The sequence below is a fragment of the Ornithodoros turicata genome, chromosome 6 (assembly GCF_037126465.1).
Source record: "Ornithodoros turicata isolate Travis chromosome 6, ASM3712646v1, whole genome shotgun sequence".
Classification (NCBI taxonomy): domain Eukaryota; kingdom Metazoa; phylum Arthropoda; class Arachnida; order Ixodida; family Argasidae; genus Ornithodoros; species Ornithodoros turicata.
Genome location: NC_088206.1, coordinates 60,204,457 through 60,216,408, shown reverse-complemented (window position 1 = coordinate 60,216,408; position 11,952 = coordinate 60,204,457). Strand labels below are relative to the sequence as shown.

The following is an 11,952-nucleotide window of genomic DNA, read 5'->3' as shown; positions in this document are numbered from 1 at the left end:
ACAGGTCAGTGCGAAATGTACCCGTCGTCTGCTGTTACTATCATTCATTGAGTGCTTCTGCTGGAGACCACTAGGTGGCGAGCAGCCAGCTGGAGAGGCGAATAGGACCAATGTGTTTGAATAGGACCAATGCGTGAGCCAGGATGGTGTCTGCGGCTCGTTTTGATAGGAAAAAGGCACATGCCTCGACTTGATGTTGTACATTCTATACCGGTGCAAAACATCTTTGGGAATGTACAGTGCCTTCCAAAACTACAGTACATTTTGTTGGCAAAGAGTTGCGTGTCGCCACACGAACACGTGTTGAATTACCCGTGAATGAGGTACATTTTAATGAACAATGCAGCAGCGAGCAGCGAGAATAATGATCACTACTGCACTGGATGATGAGTAACTGACTAAGTCGTCCACCTTAAGATGTGCGGGGTCTTGCGTGGTATCGGCAGCTATGCTGTGCTTCGAAGAGCTTTCAGCTCGCAGCTGAGTCAGTCTAGAGTGAGATAAAACACCTTCGTGCTTTCAACAGGCGCACATGTTTAGCAGCGTTCTACTCGTACCGTTCTACTTTGTTGACGTGACCCTTGAGCCGCAATTTCACGAAAGTACATGTATAACGATGCTCTGATATAAGGATCGGATTTCACATTCCTGTCAATATCGTCATAAGCGGGCTAGGCTGTATTCTCTTACAGTAGACTGTGTACCCTACGTGTCTGGCATGATCTTGATGGTTGTCCCATTTTGCGCTGTTCAGTAGGATACGCACTGTTTGTGGAATGGAAACAAACAAATGAAGTGCCAAAAAAAAGGAGTTTGAAATGCAGTTAAGATCTTGCTACTGTGCAGTCGTAGCTACAAACCTAACACATTGAAGATGTAGTGTCAGTTAAACTTAGTCAAACTTGTAGTTAAACTAGAATTTCCACAGGTAGTTGGTAGCTACAGCTAAATAAAAAAAAGTAGTAGTCAACACCCCAACTTCCAGCCTGTATTTTACTGTGTGTGTGATTACTTTATGATGTGATGACTAGTTACGATGATACAAATAATGTGTACACCGAGATACGATACGTGACTTGTGTTCACTGACATGCGATTTAGGTTCTACTGTGTTTTCTGAAATGTAACATCACATGAGATTGTACATTCTATACACTGCCCAGCTCTTGTTTTCTGTCTAAAATGTTATGCCTTCACCTTCGGCAGCTGATAAGTGAAAAGGAAGAGCTAGCACGCAGCAACGAGTCATTGCTACGTGACCACCAAGTGCTGGAGAAGCTGCACGATCAGCTGAGTGCAGACTATGAAGCTCTGGCATCAAATCTGAGTTGTGTCAAGGCATCGTGCAAGCTTCTCAAGCACGACAATGCTGCTTTAAAGGTATTCTCTTCGAAAGGCTGGTGGCTGTAATTCCTGCAGCGCATCCATCGTGAATCTAATGTGTCGTCATAGGATCAACTTCAAGAGGTAGCCCTCTCACAGGAAATGCTGAAGCTGAGAGAGGAGTCCGAAGACGAGAGTTATCGTACGGAGAATGCCAAACTAAAAGTGAGTGCAGTCAAATTTAGTCCTTGCGATTTGTAGTGAGCTTACCCTTTCTGGGCACATCACGCGTGAATATTTGTTTGCAGAACGAACTCAGGCTAGAGCGTGAGGCCAAAGAACAAGCACAAGCCGAGGTTCAGTCCCTCCGTGGGCAGCAGGGCTCCCTGAAGGAAGCGCAGGCGGCACTGCGGCTGCAAGTGGGACACCTACGAAATGAACTAGATGAGACAAAAGGGGAACTATTGCAGACGCAAGATGAGAACGCACGACTCAATGCACAACACCAAGTATGTACATATTGGGGAGCAGAGGCATGTCCAGGGCACGACCTACTAGATTATAACGACCATGTCATAGTCGGCATCCCCCATGAGGAGCCCGCCCGCATGATCCGCTAGGGGCGCTGCCCTTCGGCCCGCGAGATCTACATCATGATTGGACAATGGAAATTTGAATTTTGAACGCGCAGAAGCGGTCGTATGACTTCCGTAGCAGACGACGGCTACAGCTCCTATCAAAATGCGTAGAATGATGATGATAATCAACTTTAGAATGAAACATCTTCTGTGGGACTTCCTCCGCTTGTACAAAAATACTAAGGTAAGCTGAAGTACAAAGTATTGCAGGAATTGAGGAAGCAATAACTGGGTCGATGAGTAGCGCCACCACCAGCTTCTAAATGCGGCGCTGGGAAGGGGTGCCTATGACATGGTCACTATAATCCAGTAGGTCGTGGTCCAGGGTGTGGAAAGTGAGTACACTTGCTCCGGGCACCACTTGAGGGGGGTGCCACACAAAATTAGTGACTTCAGTGATACTGCAGACCAATTTGTGGCAGCGAAACTTAAGAAGGTTAAGCAGCTGTCCATAACATACACTTTTCTGTTCGCAGTGATTCGACATCGAAAAATGCTGGTGCAGCTGGATGTACCCTGAATGGTTCATTTGTATTCATTGCATGTTACCTCTACTGCAGGTAATGTTGCAAGCTATTACCAGCTTGGAGGAAGAGAGAAGCCAAGTGTTGTCCAAAGTGTCTTCCCTCCTCAGCCAATACCAGCAGGGAATGAGCATGTCACAGTTGGACCGAGAGACTCTGCTTCAGCTTCAGCTACAGAAGGAAGACTTGGAAAAATTTCTGCAAAAGTACACACGAAGGTTGGAACGGTGAGACATTTGTCACATACTCTAGGGGGAGTAATATAGCCAATAGTACTTGTTTTTGTGCCTAAAATCAATACTGTTCCTCTTCTTTTTCTTTTTTGGTCATGGGTAGGAGCTACAATCTTCTGGGAAGTAACCTGAAAAGGTCAAAATCTGAAAATTTATTTGCGGATGTCAGTCAGGTAAGTTTCTGGTGCCACAGGCTATCTTCGAGTACCTGGTTTGATATGTTCCCTGTGTGTGGTGCGTACCCATAGAAATCTTATGGAGTATGCTAGAAGGAAACCTCCGAAACTGGGATGTACGGGCGAGGGTAGCGCCATGTTGAATCAGCTACTGTTGGTGGCGCATGCAAACAAACGAATCCAGTAAGCATACAGCAAACATAATGCCAAAAATGTTTTTGGAACAGTAACACACCGCCAGAACCCATGAAACCGTAAGATATATGAAAACACACACACACGAAGGAACAGACACGACACGGACGTCGTCTCCGCCGCTGCTGCTGCCTCAACCAGCCTTGACTACAAGCTTGGATAGGGGCGGACACTGACATAATATGTAGCCGACGAAAGCAGAGGAGCAACCGAGCAAGTGTTGCAACAGTTTTTGGAACTGTGGCTGCTTTCACAGGCTGGAAATACACAACGTTTCCTCGGCTGATTCAATATGGCTGCCTCCGAGCACATACATTAAGAGAGGGAAGAGCCCCGTTCAAGTGCTTTGCTCTCCTCCGATCCTCTTCCCCAGCTTTCCTTCTAGCCTCTCTCCGTAAGATTTCTATGTGCGTATCTTATTTCTGATCATCCTTCTGGATGCCATGAATGACTTCGTAAGTCTAGATAACCAGTAATGGAGTTTAAACAAGACCCCAGACACGCTTGCAGGATGCTCTCAAACACAACTAACGTCTATTGCTGTGGCGGGCCTCACCACTGCACACCTTTCTAAAAAGATGATGTTCTTCACAACAGTTATAGAATAGCAGTAGATAGATCTGAATTAGTACAGTTCTGTATGCAGTGAACTATATGTGCATTCAGGTGGTCGAAATGTCGCATCACAGCCTAGCACCTGGAAATTGCTAGCCTTGTACCCGTGCCCTTGCCACGTTATGCAACAGTTGTCACCCGAACATAAGTGTCCAGAAGCTAGCGGTTTTAGTTGCTCGGATCACACTAGGGGCATCGCAGTCATTCATGTTGCAGTTCCGTCGTCTGCTAACCCATGTTAACTTCAGCGTGCAGTCCAATGTGGCCATTGTGTTGTGGATATGACAACATTGGATATACTAGTTGTATTGAGTATGTGTTGGGGCCGGACGAAAAAAGTGATAGCTGGCAAATTCCTGGCGCCAGGAAAACACCAAGAGAACACACGCGATTGGCCGTGTTTAGACCAAGAGAACGCAATTGCTTAATAGAATTATTGAAGATTAATAGAATCTGGCAAAGAAAGCGGCCAGGAAATTACCACGCAGATTCGTAAATCACTACCGATCATTGCTTGACATTGAAGCATTAGTGGTGTTCAATACACAGTTTTTCCATTCATTGAAATTACAAGAGCCTTAGTATAAAACGGGCTGTTGTAAGTGTTCATTTTTCCCTCGCATGATTCCCTCCTAACAGATTGGAAAGCATTGCTGTTCGACATCGTCTCAGCATCTTTGTTGTCGACTTTTATTCAGTTGTTATCACTCCAGTGAGCTATTGTGCACTTTTGCTTTATTCTCCTTATGTATTTGTACTTCTAATTTCTTTTTCTTTTCTTTTTTCTGTGTGTCCCATTCCCGTTACGGTCCCTGAAGGAACCAAACAGTATTCTGAAATAATAGTAGTAGTAATAATAATAATAAAAGGGCTGCCTTCCACGGGGTAAAATTTTTATCTCAACCTTTTGCAGACTGGAGCACTCCTTTCAAGTTCTCTGGTAGGAGGATTGAGCAATGGTGAGCCATGCCAAAGAAATTTTGCAGGTCGGACAAGTGTGCGCTCTCATAATGGACATTCGTGGGGTGAGTCTATCTTTGCTATCACAAAACATATCGATCGATGTTATTTGGGACTAAAACTAATTATCCGCCGATGTTTTCCAAATATTCCTCAACCTAATAGCCGGACCAGACTCTGAGGCGGCAGACGACCAAATCCCAGTGCGAGATGTCGGCCCCTTATCATCACCCGTTAGCTCCCGTGCTTCGCCCGATGCATCGTTGAGCCAGCGGACAGCGTCTCCGCTATGCTTTTCTCCTCTTCCAGTTTTTTCTGTAAGTGCATCAGGAAACATTGCCTCAGTCTCTGTTAGCCAGCCACATAAGAAGGAATTGAGGACTGTTAGTGCCGAACCCACTGTGAAGAGGCGACCATCGGATCAACTGTCTCTGTGAAGATCTAGGTACATCTGTATCATGATTCAGGTCACGCTGTAAACTCATAGATCGATCGATCGATCTTGTTGTTTATTGATTGATTTATTAGTTTTATTTTATCGTAAGATATCTGCAGCTCAGTTGCTACGAATTTGTTGTCCGTATGTGTGCTCCACTTTTAGTGTCCTATGTTAGGGACCAGAGGACTAGGATTAGGCACTGTGGGCCCTATGTTACACTTTACTACCCTTAACCCTAGTTTACTTCGATTTATTGAATGGGTTGTGAAATTAAATTTCTGGGAAGGAAAATATTTTTAAGAATTTGAAAATACAGTTTGGCACAGCATTCCAAAAATTAGATTTAATCAAGCATGTCACCCCATATAGATGCGTGACAAAGTATGAATTATTTTTATTGTCAGTGTTTTGAAGCCCAGCTCTATAAAGTGGTCACTTTCACTTTTTGTATGTGTATAATTCTGGGATAATTTTCATAACAGGGCGATTTCATTTCAATTCAGGCAGGGCCCCAACCTTTGGGTCCTAAATTTTCTTCGGTAATTTTTATATGATAGCCGCATGTGTGGCATGAACATTAGTGGTGGCCCGGCTTTCCGGAACGAAGCGGTTCGCAAAGATAAAAAATCAATAAGTGAGTAGCGAGAACGCCGGAGTCTCGCGAATATGTTTTTCGGCTACTTTGAAGCACAGTATTTCCTTGTCCGTAGCCCACATCACTCTGGCCTTTTTGCGACAGCATTACTGGGTCATGGGCTATGCTGTGAGTGATATCTTTTCCCAGGGACCCCTGGAAGACCTTACAAAAAGGACACAAAAACGCTTGCCGTGCATTATTGCGCATGTTTTGTTACCGTACCTGTGTGATTCACTTTCGCGGTAACGAAAGCTTGTTGTACACTCTTTCTAATGGTATACAGAGCAAATTTCTTCATCGCGCTGTTTGTGGGGAAATCACGTCTGAATTGACATAGGTCGAAAAATTGTGCCTCAAAGTGGATGCTTTTTCTTGCTTTTGACGCAAAATTTCCCTCTGGTAAGCGCTCACAGGCCGAGTTACGGCCGCTGGGATCGACCCTACCCTGCCAGGTTCGTGCGAACTGATGCGCCACCGGATCGCTTGCCGGGCTTTGGCATCTTTGACATTTGCTGTATAATAGATATAATCTAATTGATATGTTAAATTTCTCTGATCAAAATATGCAAGTATAGAATAATCCAATAGTATGTTTGTAGTGTGCAGCACAATAGGTTTCTTCTGAAAGTGAGAATTTATTTATTGTGTCTCTATGCATGGGGAAGACAAGCTACAATGAATAATACAACCGTAAAAAACTTGCAGTTTACTTATTTATGTTGTCTTCAAAGCTTATGCAGCATTAAAGAGGGGAGAGGCATGCAATAGAAACATCAGTGGATAAACAAAGAAAAGTTCAGAGTTATAAAGAAGAGAGAGAGAAAAAGAGTGGTACAAAATACCATAAAGGAACCAAGGCACAGTACGTACAAAGCAAAACATGTTAGAAGCACCATGTTACATGAACGCGAACACACAGTGCTGTTTTTTAACTGTAAGGTATTGGTAACGGATGAAACATAGCTGGGAATAATAGTAATATCTCGGCTAATAATGACTCGAATAATTATTTAGTCATACAAGAGGGATTGTCAACCTAGTTATGTGTTCACATCCTGGAGCTATCCAGTGTTTCACCATTTTTTTCTCAAAAACTATCGCAGGCTTCCACGCAGTGCAGCACACCATCACCACCACAACCAACACAGATGACCGTAGAGAATCACACCACGGTAAACGTGGTTACACACCTCACCAATGTAGCAGCAGCCCCATCATCCGCCCCAGTGGGACGTTGCTCTCCGACAGCTACGACGTCCCGCTTTTCTCGCGCACCCACAGCGAGGCACTCCATGTACTCCCGCCTGCGCGGAAACTCCCTGCTACCCAATAACAGCCCTGGCCTTCGTGCTCCGCTTCGACTCTGTGCCTCCCAGGAGAAATTGCTGCTGGACGATACGACAGCTCCAGACTCGGAATCTACGACGTCCACGGTGCTGCCGACGGAAGGCAGGGAACGGAGGGCCAGTGCGGTATGGTACGAATACGGTTGTGTTTGAAAGGAATTCCCAGGGCTTCGAGTTCCAAATCAAAATCATGTTGCAATGGAAGGGGGGATGTATAAGGTTGTTAATGATGCCACCGAGATTGCTGGTGGAATTGCTTTTTTTTTTTTCGTCCAAATGAGACACGTTAGGGCTGTGCTGATGGTGATGAGGTTGTTCAGATAGAATATCCTGATTGTGTATTTCATGATTTGTTTGCATAGTATTTTGTTGAATACTGCAAATATATTTGAGTCATCGACCTGCTGTTGTGGCGGCATGCACGTTGGGAAGGTTTGCTTTCCACAGCCTAAATTTGGTAGACTTCTGCTTCAACTCCAACAAAAATCCAATCCGTTAAGATAAAATCTGTAACTTCAGCAGCGATTTGCATTTGTTTACTCAGTTACCAGATGGGAAGCTGTGCATTGTACATGCCTTTTTTGTGGCAGTGCAATGTAAAGAGAGCCTAAAGCTTTGGGGTTTAACTCGATTCTTCCAAAAATTTGCACCCTGAATTGAAGGTTGCCTCTTTAGGGTGAAACCCGATTTTTACCCGCTAAATTGCCCTCACTGAGACGTCTGTAGGGATGCACACTAACTTGTTTGGCAGAAAACGCAGTTACATCACCGTTTGTACCAAAGCATTAGTACCAGTACTGTTAGTTTGAGTAAATGGCCCCGATTTCTCCCTGAATTTCGCATACTAGAAGATTTTCCACACGAATTCGCATGCATTTAGAGCACATGCTTATCTACCTGAGTTTTACCCCCCGAATTTCTAAAAAAGAATATTTCTTGAAGACTTCAGGCTCTAAATATGAAATGTCAGAATTTGTGCTAATGTTTCGACATTGTCTAGAGAGGACTTAATGGTTTCGACATTGTCTAGAGAGGACTTAATGGTGCAGCATATTACGGTGCATTAAAATGCAGCTTATCAGCCATCACGACATGTGTCAGTTCAAGTGTTTCTTGAAACTACGGGAACTCGTTTACATAGTGTCTCTTTTTTTTTTTCAAAAAGCTGTACAAACCTTCTGCAAGTTTGAAAAGTTACCCAGACTTATCTTGGGACTTAAGTTTTAGAGACAATAAGTTAGTGTGCCCTCTATAACTGGTGGATGCCATTACAGATGGAATGAGTCTGCACTCTCAAAAGGTATGCAGCAGCTAGCCGTGCTACATGAAAACTCGCTGAGAACTTGCACCACAAATTGCTGAAGTGAAAACCAGAGTGGCTGTTGTACCACAAGGCCACACAAAATATTTTCCAATAACTAATTCTTTGCGTAATAGTAGATGTAGGAATGTTCAGCAGCATTCAGTTTGTTATTTTCTGAAGCAATCACTATTCAGTCCAACCCAAAATTTGACTGTTTGTGCAGCCCTAAGTCAGGACATTTCCTGCTGTGCCTTTGAAAGTTTCATTGCCTCTCTCATAGCAATACAGAATGGGCGGCATCAGGAAATGTGTGAAACGTGCTACTTGCAGCCACTAAAACAAATGATCTCAAGTTTGTAGGTCACATTATTGAGATCATTGTTTGTTTACGAAGGCTGTAGTGTGGATCTCAAATTGTTTGTATATGTGCGACAGCTGTATTTTGTTTGTGGTTAAAGAAACTGAATTTTTATGGCCCCTGTTGGGATGAACTTTTCATCGTGCAAAAGAAATTATATGACTTTTGTGAGATCGGTAGTGACATGCATGGCTGCCAATTTTTTGGGGGCAGATGCACACCCACAACCAGGTGCTACATTAAGTTCCGATTGTGACGGAGGAAAGGGTACCTCCTGAGAAACGGGACGGATCCCTGTGGGACTGCATTTTGATGTAGTTTTTATTTGACAGGGTATTGCATGTGTATTGTTTTGTATTGTTTGCTCTCCAGTGATGGCACAGGAGAATCGAATGAATGAATTTCAGTGTAAGTTTTGAATCTTGCTATGCGCACATCGTATCTGCTTCTACTTGATTCTTTTTTTTTTTTTTTTGCTGGTGACATACTCTTACAAGGAAAACGCACATCACAGTCCAACCTCCTGACGATGGGTTGGTTAGAGAACAAAAATTTGCAAGAGTGTAGGGAAACATCTTCTATTCAATACCATCTGCACGCACATCCGTATGTGGAGAGTTGCTAATTTAAGAGTGGGCATTTGTGGCACCTGCGTGTAACATAGAAGCACGTTGTCACTCGATAGTTCCTCTTTTGTGTGTTGTAGCATGTGTGTGTTCACTTTGTGTGTGTTGCCGTCTCGATCTCTCTTCCGATGCCATGTCACGAAGCTTAACGCTCGACAGAGAACACATAGGTTGTTTCCACTGCCATTGTTTCAGACCGTTGCCATTTATGCCTCACTGTAGGTAGTGGAATGTCTAATACTGCTCACTGCGTTAAAAGTGTCTCTCTTTAGGCTGTGACCGTAATTACTGGGGCCCGGAATTTCAGGCATTTGCCTGTAAATGCCTATAAGTATAAATATCTAGCATTTGGCATGCGACATTGTAGAGGTTGCTTCCTTTTTTTATCACCTCTATTGAATTGTAGCCTTTTTGAACATTTTTAGATGCCATAACAGCCATTTTTTAGAGGACCAAGTGCTGGTGCGCCTTTCAGTCTCGTGCGGCATTTTGCTTTTCGTTTCTGTATGTTTGTGCCTTTTGTTATTTTACTTTTTTTTTTTTTTCATTTCGTTTCCTTCAGTACCTTGGTTTGCTAGAAGGGGGCTCATGCATACTGGATTAAAAAATTTGGCCTTTCTTGGCCTTTAGAGATCTTCGAGGGCGGACAATTAAAAGTATTATTCAGTATTGCATACAAGATGTCGAAGCTTGTATAGTACCTTAGCTTTTTTTCCTGGATGGAGCATTCTGAATCACCAACAAAGCAAAAGAGTGTACCTATTTTTGTATTCTATTGCCTATTTTGCTGTCTTTGAGGGCCTAACTGCCTGCCTACTTGCGTCGTTTTTAGTGCCTAAATTCCTGGGCCCCAGTAATTACATGCGTGGTTGTGCACATTCTAGTATGGTATATCGTCGAAGTTGTAGGCAGCTAGAGAGCGAAGATGTGAAGGAGTGGGAAGAATAAGTAGAGCCCTGTGTTTTAGGGTTGGAACCCCTGACGACTGACCTCGCCAAAGCAGAAACGCAAGCACTTAGTCACGAACTCTGGTGAATACGAAGTACTTCGCACTCCAGTCTCCCGGTCTCTTTTTTTATTCACCCGAAAATGTGCTCTTTCACACGGTATCACTGAATTTTGTTTTGTTCTGGAGGTGCAAACGTTGAAACCCGATTTTTACTCCCCGGCTTCGGAGTAACATCAAACCCGAAAACGCAAGGGCCCAAGAATAAGGTTATATCACAGGACGGGTAGCTTCTGTAACTATGAAACAGTAATAGCTCTGGTGGCGTCAGTTTATCGAAATCAGTTATTGTGCACGGGATTTATACTAATAGAGCGGAACTAAATGTTACAGGTGATACTATCGATGGAAGTTAGGACCACATTGAACTTGGCATTCCATGAACTTTGCTCGTTTCAACCAGGTCTTCCTTGTGCATAATTGACAAGGTTTGTTTGTTTGTTTGTATGGGAAAAAAAAGGAGGAGAGGAGGTAGTTTTCTTCTGCTGCATAAGTGTCATGTTTCCTTGCTCCTTCTCAGAGTGCAATTTTGTTTGTTTTTAATGGATGTCTGCTAGTGTTTGTTGCACAGATTCTATTTATTCTAAAAAAGCCTGATGGCACTCTGCTTTGTTTACTGCGTTTGTTGCTGATGTCCTATTTTGTAAATAGCTGTAACATAGCATACCTGTACGATGGCTTTAAGTTATTAAAATAAAATGAAAGAGAGTGCTTTCAGATTTTCCATCTACCCAAGCAGACGGTGGCCACCGACTGGCCTTACAGCAGTTGTCCATCCAGGATCACAATCATGGGAGGGTGTTGCAAAAATTTGAGGGGTTACATTGTAACAGCTTTATGTATCATTGCCGGCATGCGTCTAAAGCTGAAATAACCAAGGCCTGGAGATAGCTCAAAGTTTGGTCAAACAATAAGCTTGCAAAAAACCTGGACATCATGAACAGTCTGGTCAAATTTGTATCATGCAATACACCTGTGGTACATGCGTATCTGGATGAAGTGAAAATTTAAAAAAGATAAATCCATAAATAATAGCGTAGCTTGGAGAAAGTTCTCTTGTTCAGAGCAGTTGTGTAGCCGGAAACATATTTCGGCAGGGGTTCTATGGAGATATTACATGGGGGAGGAGGGTATCGCCCTCGTTTCCCTCTCCAAAATGCACTACCAATGGTACGATTTTGGGGGAGGGGTGTACGCGCGTGCGGACAACTCCGCACTGTCTGCACAAGAAACCGGACTGTGAACCTGGGGCACCACGTGCGAAATGTGTGTTAAACTCTACACCCATCGAAAAAAAAAAAAAAAAAAAACTCCGCATTATTTCGTCGACCGCGTACTGTACTATTTTTGGCGGCCGAAACTTATCAGCCAATCAGAAGAACAACGGAAGTTGCGTCCCGTGCATGTTTTTCATGTATTTCTTCCTGCATCCATGGGACTGGTAGCACCAGCGGGCAGCACGTTGACAGCAGGTGTTGACAGCATCGACGGCTCGCAGGTATGACGTTCCGGTGGTTTACATTCTTTTCCATCGGGGAATTTATTGACGAAGTAAAGTGTCACTCAAATCACC

General features: G+C 43.7%; 1 protein-coding gene across 1 annotated transcript in view; it reads left to right on the top strand.

Moving 5' to 3' along the window:
- LOC135396859 (girdin-like) overlaps positions 1 to 11,090 on the top strand; it is a 30,127-nt gene extending 19,037 nt beyond the window's left edge. The window contains exons 22-29 of the mRNA XM_064628064.1: positions 1,207 to 1,380; positions 1,453 to 1,548; positions 1,632 to 1,832; positions 2,522 to 2,712; positions 2,822 to 2,891; positions 4,618 to 4,729; positions 4,830 to 4,981; positions 6,844 to 11,090. Coding sequence (XP_064484134.1) covers positions 1,207 to 1,380; positions 1,453 to 1,548; positions 1,632 to 1,832; positions 2,522 to 2,712; positions 2,822 to 2,891; positions 4,618 to 4,729; positions 4,830 to 4,981; positions 6,844 to 7,239 — 1,392 coding nt within the window. The 3' untranslated portion in view covers positions 7,240 to 11,090. The remainder of the gene's footprint in view (positions 1 to 1,206; positions 1,381 to 1,452; positions 1,549 to 1,631; positions 1,833 to 2,521; positions 2,713 to 2,821; positions 2,892 to 4,617; positions 4,730 to 4,829; positions 4,982 to 6,843) is intronic.
- The last annotated feature ends 862 nt before the right edge of the window (positions 11,091 to 11,952 follow it).